The sequence below is a fragment of the Bos javanicus genome, chromosome 4 (assembly GCF_032452875.1).
Source record: "Bos javanicus breed banteng chromosome 4, ARS-OSU_banteng_1.0, whole genome shotgun sequence".
Taxonomy (NCBI): Eukaryota; Metazoa; Chordata; class Mammalia; order Artiodactyla; family Bovidae; genus Bos; species Bos javanicus.
The window spans coordinates 103936259-103957533 of record NC_083871.1 but is presented as its reverse complement, the minus strand read 5'-3'; the positions used below and the strand labels follow the sequence as shown (position 1 = coordinate 103957533).

Sequence of the window (21275 nt, the reverse complement as noted above, 5' to 3'; positions counted from 1 at the left end):
TTACTTCGTGTCCACAGCTGCAGAAATGTCACACAGAAGTCTGACCAGGAAGAATGGGAATGTATAGCAAACAATCCAAACTCTGAAAGATTTAAGGGTCCTGAGGAAGAAAGGAGAACATGTTCCATTTTAAAGATAAACTTTGATTACTCAAACCAGTAGAATTTCAAATGTGTGCAGTATCTGACTTTTTTTGGTTGACAACTTACACTGTGGATCTAGAGTTAATTTGGTTTTGCATTGCCTTTTGCCCTCTGTGAGGAACACACTTTAAAACTGTTTTGTTTTTTTTTTAATCATTCAAGGGTTCTGAGAACTTATTTGAGAGAAGTTTTTCTGCTTACAAAATAGTGATCAAAGAGGAACTTGAAGCTCCATGGGAACGAGGAAATTAGTTGCTTCTTTGAATTTAGCCACCTGATGCAAAGAACTGACTCATTGGAAAAGACCCTGATGCTGGGAAAGATTGAAGGCAAGAGGAGAAGGGGACGACAGGGGATGAGATGGTTGGATGGCATCACCAACTCTATGGACATGAGTTTGAGTGTGGGAGTTAAGCTGTGGGAGTTGGTGATGGACAGGGAAGCCTGGCATGCTGCAGTCCATGGGGTTGCAAAGAGTCGGACATGACCAAGTGACGGAACTTGAACTTAGCAAAGATGTTTTTTAAATTATGAAATCAAAGAGGGTTTGTCATTCTTCTCTTTGAATAGAATAGGGAAGATATTTGCATTCTCAGTTAATTAGGGTTAAGAGCCATGAGAACTGGGTGAGTGTGTGCCATTTGGGGAATTATCTACGCAAAAGAGTTGTTGACAGAAGATACAATGCCTAGTGCCGTGTGTTCTCTGGACCTGCTTCCAGATGGGAGAATGTTTTGGCAAATGCCACAGTGATTCATAACTATGTTACATAACTGTATTTTGCATTTTGGGTTGAACAACTTGGATTTGTTGCAGGTACAATACAATTAAGTATGGAATTTATTATTCAAAAATATTAGCTGGAAACAGCTCTTATGTGATTTTCATTTATTTGAAGATGTTCTATTGTTTGGGAACGCATCTTCACAGGACTGTCATTTGAGGAATACAGAAGTTACTGATGCTGTATTTGATTGTCACCGATGGAGCAGAAGCCCCTTTCCACCTTGAACCTGGTGTATTGGTGGATTTTTGGAAACACACATCAAGGAATGCCAAGCTGAAGGTCCGTGGCTGACTTCCCAGAGGGATGTTCATCTCCCACCCACAGTCTGGCTGCCCCCAGAGGTGACATGATGGCCGGCATCCTCGGCCTCACTCTGTCCCAGCCAGGATGGACCTTTTGTTGCCAGCTGGTCACAGGGGTTGGGTCTGGTTGCTGAGTCCCAAGCCTCACATCGTGCTGTCAGTCTCAGGACTGAGAATCTGCACAAGATTTATTCCCTGGGCCCCTCCCCATGAGGCCCTGCTTGGACTCCTGCCAGACTCTCTTCTCAGGGCCAAGAATATCCCCTTTTTCCTATTTTGTTTTTAGTCACTCAGTCATGTCCAAATCTATTGCGACCCCATGGACTGTAGCCCTCCAGGCTTCTCTGACCATGAGATTCTCCAGGCAAGAATACTGGAGAGTGTTGCCATTTCCTCCTCCAGGGGATCTTCCCGACTCAGGGATCAAACCTGCATCTCCTGGATTGGCAGGTGGTTTCTTTACACTGAAGCACCTGGGAAGCCCCCCAAACCCCCTCGTTAGGCCTTAATGGCCACTAACAGGCCTTTTTGATTTCTACTTTACTAGACTCCCGGCTACTGCCCAGCCAGCACCTTCTCAATGGGCAGTTTTCTCCTGGACTGTCCAGTGATTACTAGAATGGAGCCGTCAGTTTTTTCCCCTTTAAATGTTATGCTTTGCTCATCAGAAGGAACCTGGTCTCTCAATTCACACAGCCTGGCTGGGTGTCCATGCCCAGACACCCCAGGGGATGAGCAAAAATCTTATGGAGAGATGTTTTACATTGTCAACTAATCATATTATCAACAAATTATGTATATTTTGGTAAGCATTTTAGCTTGAAATATTCTGTGTTAATGCTGGGACTTAATTTTAATTAATTAACTTCAGATTTTAAAGAAGGAAAAGCTATTGGGCAGCCAGGGCTCTGCTCAGGTCCACATTGTTCAGGGGCCCCATCCCTGGAGAAATAGTGTCTCATCTTTGATTCTACTTCAGCTGACAAAATCTCTTTTGTCAGAAATTTCTCAGAATCTTAAACCACACTGGGGCAAAATAAAACCAGGGGCTAATCAAATGTTTCTAATGTAGACGGTTGGAGCTGAGTCATCCCGTTTGCAGTCGCCTAGTTTTGAACTAGAAAGGACTGTAGTTATCATCTGGCCCTTTGCTCTTCGAATTGCTTATCTTGACTCACCAGTGATGATGAAACCAATTTTGTGGATCGTGATCAGATTGCATTTGCTTTGTTTTTTCATGAACTAGAGTAGAAGAGAAGAGGAGAATAGACTGGATCAAAGCGGATCTTGCGTAGTAAAAGATATTTAGTAAAACTTTGATTTCAGGTGTATGTGTGTACTGGATCATAATGTAATATACATTATTTACTGAGGCTTATAATTAAACAAAGGGTCAAAGTCCCTGATCTTGTCCCAACTCCCTCATTTCGTACCCGAGAAAACTGAGACTCCGAGAGGGGAAGCCACTGGCCCAAATCCTCAAAGCCAACAAGTAGTCATAGAAAGAGAGTTGGAGCTGAAATGTGAACCTCAATTTTCTATTGTAAGTTGCCATGCTCTATTTGATGTTTTTCTAGCCAAACAAGAGTAATTTATATAGGCTGTTGATGTTTAGAAGTGTGGGTCACAAAGACATGGACATCAGTAGTCACTAAAACGCACAGCAACTGTCACCTATAGGTTGTCATAGAATGAAGATGGGGGAGGGCAAGAAAGCGGTGTGAAGTAAGGGGTAAAAGAGGAGGTCAGAGGTCCAGGAAAGTGGGTAAATTTCAGAAGGGTCTTTGGATGGCTTTTAGGAAGAGGGAACGTCTTAAACTGCACGGAAAAAGAAAGTTCTGTAGTAATCCACCATTTGGGATCACAAGAGACCATGCGAGGGACAGAGAGGGATGAAGAGTCTATTAAAGTTTCATTTGATAAAAATGGGGCTGTAATAGAAATCTCTGTCTTCTTGGTCTAGATTGCCCATTTGTCTGAGAACAGTTGTTCTTTCCATAATCCTCCCGATTGGGCTAGGCATTTAGATCAGTGTGCGTTCTCAGCTGCTCGGTCAATGGACTACAGACCCCATGGACTGTAGCCCACCAGGCTCCTCTGTCCATGGGATTGTCCTGGCAAGAATACTGGAGCGGGCCACCATTTCCTCCTCCAGCGGATCTTCCCAATCCAGGGATCAAATCTGCGTGTCCTGCATTGGCAGGTAGATTCTTTACCACTGAGCCACCTGGGAAGCTCCTTTGGATTGGTGGTAACTGTCAAATATGTTCCTTTTGACAGCTTTCTTGTTGTTCTCAATGACCTCCTGAAAAGAACAGCCAATCTTATCAGGGTATTTGCTTTTACGAAATAATGTGGCCCCCTAAAGTACAGTATCACTTTAATAAACACTCACTTAAACATGTATTCTAAAAGGCAGAGTATCAGGATTGATGTATGTTGACCAGTGAGTATTGATATCTAACTCATTGTATGATTCTCAATGATTGTGGCATAGAGACCATCAGATCTCCTATTAATTTTTTGAAGCTAGTGATTCTAAGCTTTGCTTTCAACACTTTCATAAAAGGCTCAACTTTTACCAAGCTTGGGGACCCAAATATTGCCCCCAGGCTGGCCTTCTGGGCAAATGTGAAGATAATTTAGAATTTCTGTACTTAATTCCATAGTTTCAAGGGTACTGTGTTTTCATTTACATCAGTTCCTCTTAAAACAGAGTCACAGTTTTAGGTCACTTAGTAAGTGAATCTCATTCTGAGGCGTGTGCTCCATATTGGCAGCAGAAGCTTTATTTAAGTTGGACTCTGTACATTGTCTGTGAGGCTCTTTTGCATCTGTGGCTCCATTCCTGCCTAAGATTTCTGCCATTCTTCCACATCTATGATTTTATTGAGCTCGGTCCAGTTTAAAAATGAGAACAATCTCCCTATATCCGTTGTCCAGTGTGAGTCTGAATATTTGTATTTTCTTGAGCAAATTGGCATAGTTTCCACCCTAACGGATCCTCTCCCTTGTTTTCAAGTCCAGCATATTGAGATGTCTCAGTGTCTTCTAAACAAAGACTGGTCCTGTGGCAGAGGAGTGCACCAAGTCGAGTCCTTAGGAGCCTTTTCGTTCCCAGGATTTGGGGCCCTCTGGAAGGAGGCCAGCAAACCTCCCACATGAGGATGAGAGAGCCAGCTGACTGCCTGGAAGTAAACCATCTCTATGTGGCTCTTCAACCTCATCTAAATAGTACATAAGCACGATGGTGAAGAGCACTTACAGAGAAGTGTTCACACCCTAGTCATTTCCGGAGAACACACTCCCCTTGTGGATGGTGCAATGGAAGCTGAGCTTAAAAATATATCTGTTTTCTTAGCCGATGCCACATTCTGTATATATCCCACAGTTCTCAGCTTCCTCACTCCTGGTGACCAGGTGCTATGAGTTCACGAGTGCCACTAGTTAAATAAAACATGAGCCAAGAACCTTCAGGTGGGAGGCATATGAGACCCCTCTACCTCCCCTGGGCATGAGCTTTGGGTCTAAGTGCCAGGTCCTTTATGTCCAAACGAAAGTTTTCTTTATTTGCTAAATTGATTTGAGTGCAAAGACCCAAGGTTCCCTGGGAGATAGACTGCTTTAGACGCTGATACTTACAAAGATGTTCTTACAACACTCTAGTGCTACTAGGTACAAGAAGGTACTATCTGTACCAAAAGAGGGTATTCAGTGTGGCACTGGCATGAGGTTGGGCAGAGAGATGGAGCAGAGAAGTCAGAAATACATACAGGAACCAAGAGATGATTTTTTTTTAATGACATTTTAAATCAATTGGGAAAGGATGCATTTCCAGAAGGAACACCACCCTACTTCCATTCTTACCCTCAAATAAATTTCTGATGGGTCAAATATCTAAGTTTTTTAATAAAACAAAGTAACACTAGGAAAAAAAGTGGAAGTTAAAAAATATATATCCTTAGTGAAGAAAGCCTTACTGAACAAGATACAAAATGTAGATACCATTGAAGTAGATTAAATTCAACAATACAAAAACATTTTCTGATTGGAACTATATACTTTTTTATATTAATAAAAAATAACAGCAGATCCATCACTTCCAAGAGAGGTGATATAGGGGAAAGGGGCCTTTGAATAGGAGCCTTCAGGAGCTGCACATGAACTGAAGTTAGGTCGCTGTGTAAGTAGAAGTAATTACTAGTATTGGCACAATAAATCCTTGTCACCCACTGGATTACAAAATTTGCCAGAAACTGAAGGGACATAATCTCTATCCTGTTTATGCACGCTCGGTCACCTCAGCTGTATCCGACTGTTTGCGACCCCATGGACCATAGCCCGTCAGGCTCCTCTGTCCATGGGATTTTCCCAGAAAGAATACTAGAGTGGGCTGCCGTGCCCAATCACAAACATATTATATTGGTACTATTCTTTTAGGGTTTGAGAAGAAATATAGATCCAACTTGGGTTTCAACCTCAGACTAAAGAAGATAACCAGTAATCTTTAATCGAAGATTATCTAAAACAACAAAGCCTTTCTTTCTCCATATTATGTTGCCAAGGGTACATTAGTCCCCCTTTATCTGCAGTTTTGCTTTACCTGTTTTCAGTTACCTGTGGTCAACTATGGTCCAAAAGTATTAAGTGGAAAATTCTGGAAATAAGCAACCCATAAGTGTTAGATTGTTAAGTGTTAGAATGTTCTGTGTGATAAAATCTCATACCATTAAGTTCCATCCCACCCAGGATGTGAATCATCTCTTTGTCCAGCACATCCTGCCCTCCCATTGGTTGCTTAGTAGCCAAATCAGTTTCCAGATCATCTGACTGTCCTGGTAGCCCAAAGCTTGTGTTCAAGTAGCCCTTATTTTACTTAATAAGAGCCCCCAAATACAAGAACAGTGTTCATGTATTGCAATTCAGATACACTAAGAGAAGCCATAAAGTACTCCCTTTAAGTGAAAATGTGAAAGTTCTCCTCTTAATAAGGAGAGGAAAAAAAATCATATTCAGCAGCTTCTAAGATCTACAGTAAGAGGAAATCATTTATATGTGAAAGTATGGAGAAGGAAAAAGAAATTTCTGCTAGTTTTCCAGTTGCACCTCAAACTATAAAAGTTACGGCTGCAGTGCATGATAAATGCTTAGTTAAGATGGAAAAGGCACTAAATTTGTACAGTAAGTTATTCTAAGAAAGAGAGGGAAAGAGACCACAGTCACATAGCTTTTATTAAATATATTGTTATTGTGGGCTTCCCCGGTGGCTCAGCTGGTAAAGAATCTGCCTGTAATGCAGGAGACCCAGGTTTGATCCCTGGGTCAGGAAGATCCCCTGGAGAAGGGAATAGCTACTCACTCCAGTGTTCTTGCCTAGGAAATCCCATGGATAGAGAAGCCTGGTGGGCTGTAGTCCATGGGATTGCAGTTAGACACAACTGGGCAACTGACACTCATAATTGTTCTGAAAAGTGAAAGTCGCTCAGTCGTGTCTGACTCTTTGCAACCCTGTGGACTATACAGTCCATGGAATTCTCCAGGCCAGAATACTGGAGTGGTAGCCTTTCCCTTCTCCAGGGGATCTTCCCAACCCAGGGATTGAACCCAGGTCTCTCACATTGCAGGCAGATTCTTTACCAGCTGAGCCACAAGGGAAGACCAAGAATACTGGAGTGGATAACCTATCGCTTCTCCAGGGAGTCTTCCCGATTCAGGAATTGAACCTGCATTGCAGGCGGATTCTTTACCAATTGAGCTATCAGGGAAGCCCATAATTGTTCTAGTTAATTATTATTGTTGTTGATTCTTTTATTATTGTTGCTGTGCCTAATTTATAAATTAAATTTTATCTTTGGTACATATGTATAGGAAAAACACGGTATGTACAGGGTTCAGTGGTTTTAGGTGTCCACTGGGGGTCTTGGAACATACTCCTAGAGGCTACTCTGTGTGCATGTGTGTGTTAAATCGATTCAGTCATGTTATGTTGTGCATAACAGTTGTATAGGTGTGTGTGTCAGCCTTCCTGCTTTACATTCAAGTTCAGAGAAACCAGAGACAATGTGCATAGATTTATTTGCACAAAGCAGGTTGCAAAATTAGACACTTGATGAAGTCATTTTATTCTCAGTGGTGGTGGTGGTGGTGATTGTAACAAACATTGGTGCTCTCAGCCCCTCTTGGCAGAAAACTTCTCCAGTGATTTACTTTCCTCACAATAGGAAAGGGAAAAGGGTCAGAGGCAGGTTTCCAGTTTGGGGACCCAAACTCTGACTGAGTTGCTATGATGACCACAGGTAATAAGCATAAATACTCATCATGTTTGGTGTTCAGGTACAGAGTAAAGAGATCCTCTCTGCCCACACTTTCAACATATACGCTCTGTCATGCATCTTGGTGTGGCATCAACAGCGTGGGGTTTCCCTCATCACATGATGAATCAGTCTATTATTTCAATGTTAACGGGACCAATCTGGGATCAATAACATTTCCTAACGACAGAAGGAATCCAAAAGTTAAGACAATTCAAACCAAATCATTTCCCAAAAGAAGGGGGTCTTTCATTGAACTTGGTCCATTCTTGCCATTCCCAATCAGTGGAACCATTTTGTTCAAATTTTAAAAGTAACAAAATAACTTTTAGGGCTAGAAAGGCCCTTAAATACAGACTAGTTTAACTCTTTCATCTGAAAGGGTGAACATACTGAGTCTCACCCAGTTTACAGAACTCAAACAGGCTTTCCCGGTGGCTCAGTTGGTAAAGAATCTACCTGCAATGCAGGAGACCCTGGTTCAATGCCTGGGTTGGAAAGATCCCCTGCAGAAGGGACAAGCTACTCACTCCAGTATTCTTGGGCTTTCCTGGTGGCTCAGTTGGTAAAGAATCCACTTGCAATGTGGGAGACCTGAGTTCAACCCCTGAGTTGAGAAGATCCCCTTGAGGAGGGCATGGCAATATCCCACTCTAATATCCTTGCCTGGAGAATCCCCATGGACAGAGGAGCCTGTGGGGGTCAGGGCTACAGTCCATGGGGTCGCAAATAGTTAGACATGACTGAGAGACTTTCACTTTTCACAGAGCTCAAACAGGACTTTACCCCACCACTACAGTGCCTCTCAATTTGGCAGTGGACACATTTAAAAAGGAGTCAGCATTTTAAGACTCATCAATTTTTCTAAAGCAGAGAAAGTTGATAGCTTTGTATGAAGAAATTATGCCATCACTTTTCATTTTTTCCATTTTTATCTAAGATCATACTGTAATTTCTCTCTCTTCAACCTCATTTGAGATTGTTCTCTATGATTCAAGTTTTCTTGAAATGAAAAGGGTAAATTGTGTAAAGTTAAAGTTGGGGGAGTGGGAAGTTGATTGGCCATCCTATTGTCAAGGAAATCAATCTCTCTCTCTCTCTGTCTCATGCACACATACACACACCACCATCACCAGCACCACACAATCCACCAATTAATACAGTGCCATTTAAACTCTTTATCTGAGGTTTTAAAATTATTTTAAAGTACTCAAGAGCTCTACTCTGAAAATCTGTACAGAACTACTTCAAGGGAGTGATTCCTAGAATCAGACTTAGAGAGGCCTTTTTCTAATTCTGGGGAAACCACCATCCTTCTGAGTCAGTGCTACGTCTCAGAAATGTATGACAGTCTCCAAGGTCAATGTCAAGTCAACAGCAGAATGAGACTGTTGGAAAGATAAGTTCTTCAGTACCTATTATACTCAGTGCAAGAAGCTATGCACTTAAAAAAAATGGGGCAAGGGGTGGGTGGAGACCATGCTAGAAGGGATCACAGAGAGTGAGATGGAATTGCCTGTTATTTAAAGTATGCACCATCTCCTCACTCTTCTTTTAGAGGAGTACATCTCCCTGCTCCACCAGTGTCAAGCTTGGCCAAGTAACTTGCTTTGGCCTAACTGCACACAGAGTGTGCTTTCTGCCCAGACTTTTGGTTTCTGCATATAACTTGGTTTGGCTGATAGGATGTTGGCAGAAACTTAAAATGTTCTTACACCGTTGGGCTTGCTCTCTTGATATTTTCCCTTCCCGAAACGAGCCTGCCCTGGCCCTCCTGCCTTTCCAAGGAGGATGAGGGAAGCATGGGGCACAGCTGCCCCCGCTGAACCTGCAGAAGCCCCAGGAAGCCCAGCTGAGCTTCCCAGACAGGCGAGCTCAGATCAGCCAACTCAAGCCAACCCGTAGGCATACCATCCATAATAATTTGTTCTTTAAGTCACTGCATTTTGGAGTAGTTTCTTATCCATAAATGACAGACTAATCCGAGACCATCGAGTAGAATATCTTCATGTACCACATTTTCAGGGTTACATAGCAAACTAAAGAGTGTTGAGAAGAACTTGGCCAAAACCGTGGGTCTCCTGGCATTTCCACAAAGAGTACATGTCAATCCCTCTTGAAAATCATCACTGAGAGACCAGCATCACGTGCCCCATGGATAGAAGGGCTCACAAACCAAGTGGACCCCATTAGGATATACAATAGGAATGCCATAGAACTTTGCTGCCCCTAGAAAAGTTATCAGAGACCTAAGAGTCTGGAAAAAAGCTACCTCAAATCATCCAGCCGCTGAGGAAAAGCTGCGAGAGAACAGACTAAAATGATTAGGACTCCAGCCTAGAAGGACATGGGCTGAGAATCAGTACGATTCAAGTCTATTAAATCTTGAATAGGATAAATGGTCTGATCATGGGCTTATTTGTCAGATGCCAGAATTTTTTTTTAAAAAAAGAGCATACTCTGAAGCATAAAAAGGAAAAATAAAGGGGCTATAGAAGATGGGGGTGAGAGAGGGTGAGATGGTTGGATGGCATCACTGACTCAATGGACATGAGTTTGAGCAAGCTCTGGGAGACAGTGAAGGACAGGGAAGCTTGGCATGCTGCAGTTCATGGGGTCTCAAAGAGTCAGACACAACTTAGTGGCTGAACAGCAAAATATATATATATATATATATAGTTATGACTGATTTGCAATGATGTATAAAACCAACACAACATTGTAAAAGTGATTACCTTCCAATTAAAATAAACACAGGAAAAATCTACATAGGATACTGGTATTCAATTTCTTAAGCTTGGTGATAGATACCTGTTCATTTTATTAATATTCTTTAAATTCTACATGTTACATGCTCTTTGGCATATATATTTCACAATTAAAAGAAAACATGTAGAAATTTTTTTAAAAGGGAAAATACAGGAAAAAGAAGGGGAAGGCCTATATTACTGAGAATTAGGGTGAGCATGCGACCAGTCTACCCAGGTCAGTCTTAGTTTCCACTGTTGTCCTGCAGTCAGTATGAATAGCACCCCCTGTTACTTTGAAATGTGTACAGTGTCAGATAATAGATGATATGGCCATACAGCTGATGCATATTTTACCCATAGAGTTGAATAAAATGGGCCCAAATAAGGTTTATAAGGGGCTTCCCTGGTAGCTCAGTGGTAATGAGTGCTAATGCAGGAGATGTGAGTTTGATCCCTGGATCGGGAAGATTCCCTGGAGAAGGAAATGCCAACCCATTCCAGTTTTCTTGCCTGGGAAATCCCATGGACAGAGAAACCTGGTGGGCTACAGTCCATGGGGTCCAAAAGGAATCGGACACGACTGAGTGACTAAAAAACAACAACAAAAGCTTAGATAAGATCATGGGAAAGACTTGCCAAGGGTGGTCAAGGCAAATTAGAGTGAGGTGTGGAGGGCCACTGCCTCCCTTGCAACACACCTTTGGTACAGTCATCACAGATGGTCAAGGCACCCAGCGCCTGAACCAGCTGGTTGGGCTTTAAAGACTGGGAAACGGTGTTTTTCAGGCTAGCACCATGCACCCTGGGCCGCCCTGGGATCTTCTCTAGGAGCCCCATCTGTACAGCTGGGTATACTCTTTGTGGATTCTCAAAAGTGATAAACACAGGCAACATGCCCATTCTCGTCATTCCTTCCATGTCACTTCAACACACACAAATCCAAACACATGGGAGAAGAATGGAGTTTTCGTCTTACCCACTCAGAGGTCCATATTGCTTTCTGAGCTCCATGTGGCTTTCCCAGAAACCCTGCAGAAAACAAGCACTATAGTAAAAATCAGATGAAACAGAATTTCAAATATTTAAACTTCTTCAGGAAAAAAGTCTACAATCATGAGAACACAGTTACATCAACCATAAAAATATAATTGAAGTGGTATTGTTTTCAGAACTGTTTCAGTTCTCAGTACTCCAGTACAGTACAGTATTAGAATAAACTAGTGGCTTGAAAAAATAATATTGCCAAGAGACAGTCGCTGTCAACTCTGCTTTAATGGACAGATGAGATCATCTGTACTTATACTATTTGTGTATAATTGCTGCTAAAATATTTGAAAACTGTTTGCTTTCTCAACTATGCTAACATTCCCCTCTGCAATTTGGTTTATATTATTATTATTTTTGGCAGAGCCTCTTTTCACAGCCACTATAGACATAAATGTCTGCTGAGTGTACCCAAATTATCACAAACTCTGAATTATGATCCAAGTTAAATTTTAACTAAAATCAACATATTCAAGGCATAAGAACCTTAGAGCTACTTTATATATGAGACACGTTTTGGGGTGGGAAAGGAGGGTTCCAGGATATATACACAGTGTGGAGCAGGGTCAGAAAAATGCTTGACTCACTGTATTGTTCAAATGGGGTCTGTGCGTGGATATACACGGGGGAAGTATGGGTTAAGGGTTGAAAATGGCTGGATCCATTGTGTTATGGGAAAGAAATAAACATGAAAACATGCTTCAGTTGGGATGGAAGTGGAAGAGAGGAGACCCCTAGGCTTGTGCTGTGGGAATGGAGTGGACAGGTAGTCACATAAAGGGTGGGTGAGAGTAGAGAGTTGGGAAGGTAGAAGAGGTGGATGTTCTTAATGAAAATCCATCCTAGGCTCTTTCAATCGAGCTCCACCATCTAGTTGCTGTTCAGTTGCTCAATCTTATCTGACTCTACAATCCCACGGACTGCAGCATGCCAAGCTTCCCTGTCCTTCACTATCTCCCAGAGCTTGCTCAAACTCATGTCCACTGAGTCAGTGATGCCATCCAAACATCTCATCCTCTGTCCCCCGCTTCTCCTCCTGCCCTCAATCTTTCCCAGCATCAGGGTCTTTTCCAATGAGTTGGCCCTTTGCATTAGGTGGCCAAAGTATTAGAGCTTCAGCATCAGTCCTTCCAATGAACATTCAGGGTTGATTTCCTTTAGGATTGACTGATTGGATCTCCTTGCTGTCCAAGGGACTCTTAAGAGTTTTCTCTACCACCACAGTTCAAAAGCATCAATTCTTCAGTGCTCAGCCTTCTTTATGGTCCAACTCTCACATCCATACCTGACTACTGGAAAAACCATAGCTCCACCTCCATCTAAGCTTGCCATATATTAATACCAAGGAAAGCTCATATGACTATAAAAACAGTCAATGAAATGACTATGTTCTAGCAAGAACTTGGCAGGATTTGCCCATATGAGAATGAGCAGCTAAAAAGGAACATATGTGGAAATTAGCCAAAGGCAGGCACAGTGTGCTCGGCACATCAACAGGGATATGGTTTAACTCAACATGTTGATACAAAGTCTGAATGCAACTGATCATTTCCCCCACAGAAATTTGTGAAATGGATTTGCTTTAATCTCCTATCTGATTTCTTGTTGTGTTTTGACACTTAGAAATGTCTTCACACTTGCTTCACGGAGCTGATGGGGAGCCTTGCTGCGATGCTGTTTGTGGGCTGAAAGTTGTGGCCTGGCCACCCCTGAGCTAGAGAGGAGAGAAGGAAGTGTTAAAAAAAAAACAGTGGGAAGAGAGAAACAACAATAAACAGTGGGAAGGGATGTTGAACCGAGAAAGGGACAGAACGGAAGAGAAGAGAAATTGATGAGAAAGAAAAGGGACAGAAATAGCGTGTGTTATTTTCTATCTGACGCCAAGGGCCAGCCTTTCCGAGGGCAGGGGTGGGGAAAGCCTAAAGAGATCTTAGACGGGTGTTATCAGGATTGGCCCCAATTTAGTCCTTCCTGCCTTTGTTTGGCTTAGTGGCTTCACATGTAGGATCTGTAGCCTCCTAATATTGGGTCTGGTGGCAGCACCCCCAACAGGAGTTGGCAGAATAAATCATCTGGCTTCTGAGAAAACCCAACGTGAGAAACAAAAATAACCTGCGAAGATAAAGTCCCAGGACTTTATCTCCAAATGCCCAGAGGGCATTCGAGTCATTCTGGCAAATCAAAGGCACCTCCCTAAACCAGCTCGCCTCCCGACCTTTTATTTTCGTGGACCCCTGGCCATTCTCCCTGTTGTCTGGCTCCAAACTTAAAGACGAGTTGACTCATTCTGCCTTGACTTCTCACCTAAGTCGCCAAAAGAGTTACTAATTTTGCCCCCAAAGTTCTTCTCTTTCACTCTCATCTCCACCCTGGCCAAGCCCTCACTGCTTCACAGCCAGGGCTCAACAACTGTTGGATTCTACAGACCTGCTCTAAATCTTACAGAGAAATCTTCCCCTTTGGTGTCCCCCTCCTACTCACCAGTGTTGGGACACGCACATTCTTCACTTGCCTTTCTGAACTGTCAGTGATCTAAGTAAGTGTTAGCTGCTCAGTCTTTGTGACCCCATGGACTGTAGCCCACCAGGCTCCTCTGTCCATGGGATTCTCCAGCCAAGAATACTGGAGTGGGTTGCCGTGCCCTTCTCCAGGGATCTTCCCAACCCAGGGATCGAACCTACATCTCTCACATCTCTGGCATTGGCAGGTGGGTTCTTTACCACTAGCGCCACCTGGGAAACCTGCTTTTCTCTCTTTCTCACAGCAGAGTTCCCTGGTGCTCCCCAATCTCCGCTTTTTAGTCAAGGCTGCTCCCCAAGCTGTGCCCTGTTTCTCACATGGTGCCATCACACACATCATTGTTCCCATCTGGTGAGGGTCTCCTTGTCTTTGTGTCTATTGCTCCTGAAGACCCCCTCCTCCAGGAAGTCCTCCAGGATGACTCTAGCCCTGATGGATCTCCCCCTCCTCTGAAGGACAAACCACAGCTGCCTTGTCTACCACCCACACTAGCGCTAGGGCATGGGCAACTTTTACTTTCTTCCACATTCCAGGGCCCGGCACACTTAGACACTCATTAAATGGGTTTTTGCATGAATGACAGGATACCAGGACTCTATATGTGTTGATGAGTGATCAGTGATGGATCGTTCTCATCACATAAGAACTGATGCAATTCACACACGCACCTGCCTGAGTGTGGGAGACCTGAATAGAAGCAATGCTTTGTGGGTAAAGCTGCTCTGGGCTCAGAGCATCTTATATCAGAAGACAGTGGAAGGCAACCTTTACCTGGTGGAAAAACGCTAAGTTTCCAATAAAAGGAGAAGGCTTGGGATGTCTGATGCCCAACTTCTCTAGTCTTGAGAACGCTGATGTGGAGTACCTGAGGGAAAAAGCACGTTTTAAAAACTGAGATACAGGTTCACACTTTTGGCCCTATCTGATATCAGAATTGTTGTGCTCTCCAGATGTGAGGGTAGGAGAAGTTTCCAGGTGACAGCATCTTAGGACTGACGAGGTGGAGGCCTAGAGGTGTGCAGGAGGCATGAGCTCGGTAAATTCCTCCTGATTAACAGGCTAGAGATTCAGACATCCTCAGATGTCTTAGCTGAAAGTCCCCTTAGAGATGACGTAGCCCAAACACCCCTTCCCAACCTACAATTTCTGTCAATAAATAGTATTTAAAACTGCACTTTGGGAAATCTCTGGCAGTTCAGTGGTTACGACTGCACTTTTACTGCCAAGGGTCTGGGTTCAATCCCCGGTCAGGGAACTAAGATTCCACAAGCCACACAGCATGGCCCCACCCCACCTCCAAAAAGCTGCACCTCTGCCCATTTTAGCTCCTCAACCTTTAAATCTACCATCAACAATTCTCTTGCAAGGTGAGGCGAAAAAAGTAACAATGGCAAAAATCAGTTCCCTGCACAAATCTGTGGATTTTCTTGGTCAAATTGACCCCTGCACATAATTTATCCCTCATCACATTCCATGACCTAATAGAGAAAAATAAAAAAACAAGGAAGGAGGGGACACTCTGTGGAACAAGACCTCATCACCAACCACTTGCAAACCCTCTATGTCTTTGTTTTCATGGCCTGAGACCATATGGGAAGCATATTTTTCTAGCCCCAAATCAGGAAACATGGCCCCACAGATGTATGTGCCACCTTCCAGGAGAAAGCAACAGTTTGAGAAGTGCAGTGTTGCTGTCAAAACATTGGAATTACTAGGATATTTCGACAGTTTATGGGAACAGAGGGATAACACAGTGAAAGTCAGAACTAGTTTAGAAAAACCTGGGCATATGGCTGTAATCCCTAATCAGCCAGCCAATTATGTCAAAAGTTCAGTTATTTCAGAAAAATTAATGAATCAAACTGCGTGTTTAGCATTGTACAAAGATCAGCCAAATCTCAATTTCAAAGCAAGGGAAAATATAGAGAATATCCATTCAGTCAGACTTCATAGGAACACTGGAACTTGAAAAATCCTGCAACTCCAAGCCTCACTTATCATTAGAAAGATGGAATGTTTGCTGTAGACTCTGACCTTCCCGTTCTTGCCTACAGTCCAATAAGGAGCAGTTAAGCACATTGCAATGAATACTCAAATATTCAGGGAAAGGACAACAGGTTAACTGTTGATTTGCGTTACTTTGAGCAATGTTGCCTACCTTTAAAGTGGCCACAGGGAGAATCAAGCCAGGGTGAAAAGGGAAGGTGGGTTCTCCTCCCAGTTCTCCAGGCCAAGGTTTCCTCTGAGTGGCTGCACTATTGGGTTTGAATGAGTCCCCAGGACATCACACTTAAGTCCACGTTCAAGGGTAATTACAAACCACACTCAAGAGCCTCGTGTGAATTACATGGACTCGTCATGCCCACATTCCTCTTCATTAGTGTGTATGCCAAAGGTTGACAGCAGAGTGTGTAAAAGTATTTCAAGTAGACTGTGATGTTTTAAATAACCCCCTTCACACTTAAGACAAGACCAAAGGTGACTTACCAGTCTACTCAACACTTTCCTCAACGGCCTCAAATCTGGTTTCTGGTTCATTTTTTCATCAATTTTTATGAATTATTTTCTAAAATGTAATCTCTAATGGGTAGAAAGAAATATGTTGATCTTAGGCCACGTAATTACATCTTAATTTTGTAATTAGATGTCTTGATTGTCTAATTAAAGGACAAGAAGTCTGTGCCTAATTACACATGCTAATTATCATGCAAGCCCATGCCCTAATTATGTAACTCCACTTACGAAAATACCGCTTGTGTGTCTCTGCACAAAATTCAGACATTTCCAAACATATGGCATCAGCAGAGAATGTTCTGGACATAACCATAAACTTCACTCTGCAGCCCAGAGTCAAGTATAGAACTGAAGCGTCTTCAGCTAGGAATGGGCCAAATGTTGCCATCAGTAACTAGAGACCTTGCACTAAAATCAACAGTGAGAGATCACTGCCTCCAGACTTCTGAGCAGAATTACAAAGTGCTCTCCATTTGTCTTGCTTGCAATTCCTTCTCTGCACCCATGTTTCACATTCTCCACTCCCAGACTCCCCTATATCAGTCTCAATAGGTTCTTAACCCAGAATCCATGGACTCTAGGAATCATGGGTTGAATTCTGTCACCCCTCCAAAAATCGGTAGAATTTCTGTTCCCAAAATACTATCTTATTTGGAGATAGGGTGGTTGCAAATGTAATTAGTTAAAGATGAGGGACTTCTCAGGGGTGCTAGTGGTAAAGAACCCACCTGCTAGTGCAGACAATGAAAGAGATGCAGATTCAATCCCTGGCTTGGGAAGATCCCCTGGAGAAGGAAATGGCAAGGCACTCCAGCATTCTTGCCTGGAGAACCCCACGGACAGAGGGGCCTGGGGGGGTACAGTCCATGGGGCTGCAGAGTTGGACGTGACTGAAGCAACTTAGGATTGATGACGGTCATACTGAAGTAGAGTGGATCTCTAAGCCATTATGGCTGGTGTCCTTACAGGAGGATGCTCCGTGAAGACATGGAGGCACAGGGAGAATGCCATGTGATAACAAAGGCAGAGATTGGAGTTACGTGGCTGCAAGCCAGGAAATAACAAAGGTTGTCAGCAGATGACTGGAAGCTAGGAAAAAGAAGGATGGATTCTCATCTACAGAGGGAACATAGCTCTGCAAAAAGCCTTGATTTCAGACTTCTGGCTTCCAGAATTGTGAGACAAACTCTGGTGTTTTAAGCCCAGTTTGTGTTATTTTAACATGGCAGCCCTAGGAAACTGGTACACCAGGAATACCCATGAATGAGTTTAGAGTCAATGAAAAAAGATTTTCTGAAAAATTTCCTGTTACCTTAAAAATTATCATTTTGAAAGAAATTTCTTTTTTGTCTCAAATTATACCGTTAAGTCCTGAGTTATTAGTAAAGAACTGGTAGGGACTTCCTGGAGATCCAGTGGTTAAGATTTCGTGTCTCCACTGCATGAGGCTTGTGTTCAATCCTTAGTCTAGGAACTGAGATCCTGCATGCCACATAGTGAAGCCAAAAAAAAAAAAAAAAAACACAATTCTGGTGGCCCAGGATGCTAGTAAATCAGATAACATTCAGCTATCATGTGGCTGCCGTGTTGCAATATTTAGAACAGCTTCTCTGACGGGAATTAATGCAAGTGTATTCCACAATTATGATCTTGAACATCTATCATTGTTTACATTAAGGATACTTAACTTGGAAAATGACAATGGAAAGTATATGAAGTAGCTTCAAATAGCATTCTTTGGTTTTATGCTTACAACCAAAGTGTCATTTATCCCCAAAGGATTCAAACCCTGCAGGACCAGTGATGCTCCTTCTACTGTCCATTCTCAAAAAACAAACAAAAACAAAAAAACACATGGAACCGCATGGGATTGTTTTCAGCATAAGAAATTCCTCAGTACTTTGTCTTCTGCAAGACAAAGGCCTTTCCTGATGTATTCAACAAGAGTGGTCAACCAGTTGCTTAGCCAAAGAAGCCACTCATAATAAACTGAGGGATATTTTGATAAATTGTGTATTAAACTGATGTATTACAGAGATGACTGAGCTGGTTGAATTGAAGTGAGGGTCATTCAGTCCTGTCTGATTCTTTGCGATCCCATGGACTGTAGCCCGCCAGGCTCCTCTGTCCATGGGATTCTCCAGGAAAGAACACTAGAGTGGGTTGTCATTCCCTTCTCCAGGGGATCTTCCTGATCTAGGGATCGAACCTGGGTCTCCTGCACTGCAAGCGGATTCTTTACCATCTGAACTACTAGGGAAGCTGAGATTAGAGCCAAAGCAGAAGAGAGTCAAACCGTGGTCTTCTCTACAAGTTTCCCTCACTGTGTATCTTAAGCCACAGCCATAGAGGACTTGGCTTTTCCCTTCTGTGCTTTTGGGAGCCACAGACCCTCAGTCCATTCTTTATGTCTTCACGATCCCTACCAAAGAATTTCTACTTAGTGAGCTGCTTTTGGAAATTTCGGAGGCTACTGATATTTTTTGAAATAGTGGAAGATTCCTTTGGCAAATAGCAATTTTCCTGGGATAAAAATCATGGTGTGCCAGGAAGAGACGAAGCCCAAGGGTGCCAGGTTACCCCCTGTCCCACCTCTGGAGAAGAAAAGGCCTTTGTCATGGTTACACTATCCTTGTGACACACACAGCCATTAAAGGCTTAGCCAGCGGTTCCATAAAAGGCTGTGTGGCCACATGGGAAACTTTATTAGATAAGGACTTACATTTTTGGCTCTTCAAAAGATTTTAAGACACAGGAGCAGAAGATGAGATTTGCCAGCTTTCCAGAAAATAAATGAAATGCTTGACAGAAATTTGGGCAAAGGAGCTAGAAATATCAGGGAGAAAGCCTATTCCCGTTTTATTAAAATTGTAAATTTTTTCTGAGTATATTTTTATGTATTTGAGATCCTTGTCTCTGTAAATTTTTTCTATTTCTTTACTTTTCTACTTTTTCCATTCAACATAAGAAAGATATCTCCATGTTATAAGTCCTTTATGAATATTATTTTTATGGTTGTATATTTCTCTTATGGACATATCAAAGTTTACTAAACTATCTTTATTGTTAAATATTTAGGATGTTTTCAGCTAATTTAAGTTAGGCCACTACAACTCTATACATCAAACTCTTCCAATATTTTACACATGAAGCTTTTCTGGATCTGAAATCCCTGAGTCACTGGTTTTAAACACTGGCGTGCAATACCAAATTGTTTTCCAGAAAGTTTGTCCCAGTTAGTCTCAGTGTCAGTGTCCATCCATTTCACCAAACACTCTCATTTAATTCTTCCGAGTTTTGTAGACACATCCATGTATCAACATCTCGACGTCTGTACTTTTTTGGAGAGAAAACGTTTTTTGCCATTGCTTTTCCTCCAATTTCGAAAATATTTTCCAACTTTGCAATTCCCCTATCTTTCCCCCTTATTCCCATTACAGTTTATCTAGGGGGCAGATACAGTTTATCTAGGCAGAATTGTGCTACACTGATTGGTTGAAGAATTAGTTGGGAAACGAGCAGTCGTCAATAGGTGACTGCAAGCTGATGCCAAGCACATATTTGGGCAGGGAGAGGAGGCCACGCAGATAAATTCTGAACAGCTTTTGTTTAGCAAATAACTAGCTGCAGCCTTGTTAGCTGACTTTGAATTGTTTTCTTCTTCCTTCCCCCATTCTTCCCCTACAACGACACTTAAAGGAACTGTTAGTATACAAATTGCTTCTTCAGTCATGTCTCAGGACAGGAGTTCATTGGAAATAGAATTTCTCTATGAGACTGTTTCAGTTCCTCTTTTAGTGCCTCATTTCTTTTTTCACATCCTCATCTTCACATGTGGTGCCCTCTCTTGAGACCCGTTCCCTTAAGACCTTGCCCTCAGGACTGGAAACCATCCAGTGTGCGTTCACTCATGTGTCAGTCAGTAGCAGTTAGAGAAGCTCATAAGATTATAAACTGCAAAGCAGAATGTTCATTAACTTATAAAAGCAGGTGTCCTTTTCCAGGAACAAGATGCTGATGTATCTACTCAGAGTACATCCTTTTCAGGTACTTGAGAAGTCAAATCACTCATTGGAGGGTGATGTGTTAAGGCAGGTTCTACAATAAGAGGTGGCTGATCAGAAAACATGTCAGTGGGACCCTGGGAAAAATAATCCTGCCCCACAGCTGAGTGCCCTTCTATTAAGGGTTGGCAAAGAGACCCACCCCTCTCTCCACTGGTTTATAAGGCTGCCTCCATCCCTGTCCGACTCTTTGCGACCAACCCTATGGATTGTAGCTCACCAGACTCTTCTATCCATGGGATTCTCCAGGCAAGAATACTGGAGGGGGTTGCCAAGCTCTCCACCAGGGGATCTTCCTGACTCAGGGATCAAACCCACGACTCTTATGTCTCCTCCCTTAGCTGGCAATTTCTTTGCTACTAATGCCACCTGGGAAGCCCTGGCTCCACCCTACACCCTAGGAATGTTGGAGCTCTGATCTATTCTGACTGTTTGACTTGTCCCAGTGCCTCATTATTTTAACTATTATAAGTCTGTAACACCTTGTAATATCTTACTTTCTCCCATTAATTTTAGAATTGATTAGTCTAGTTTGATGAAAAATCCTCTTGGAATTTTTATTGGAATTGCATTAAATTTATAAATTAGTACCAATGTTATCACAACCCTGAGTCTTCTCATCTATTTATATATCTCTACATCAACTCATTCTCTGTCCTTTGTAACATTTTGTACTTTTGTGCACAGAGAGTGTTTTGCTATTTACATATATTGGGTTATTTTTACTGCTCATGTGTAAGAGCATCATTTGTCAGTCTTGTAATCAAGATCCCTCTAAAATTTCTTATCAGTTCTTCTGGTTTACATGTGGATTCTCTTTAATTTCTTACACAGACAGTT

The 21275-nt window shown here is 42.5% G+C and overlaps 1 protein-coding gene across 4 annotated transcripts in view; it reads right to left on the bottom strand.

The window, feature by feature from the left end:
* TBXAS1 (thromboxane A synthase 1) overlaps positions 1 to 21275 on the bottom strand; it is a 173175-nt gene that overhangs the window by 113749 nt on the left and 38151 nt on the right. For all 4 annotated transcript variants that reach the window (XM_061414885.1, XM_061414882.1, XM_061414884.1 and 1 more), the window contains exons 2-3: positions 14629 to 14722; positions 11270 to 11322 (exon numbers count right to left, since the gene is read on the bottom strand). In XM_061414885.1, the coding sequence (XP_061270869.1) occupies positions 11270 to 11322; positions 14629 to 14722 (147 nt within the window). The remainder of the gene's footprint in view (positions 1 to 11269; positions 11323 to 14628; positions 14723 to 21275) is intronic.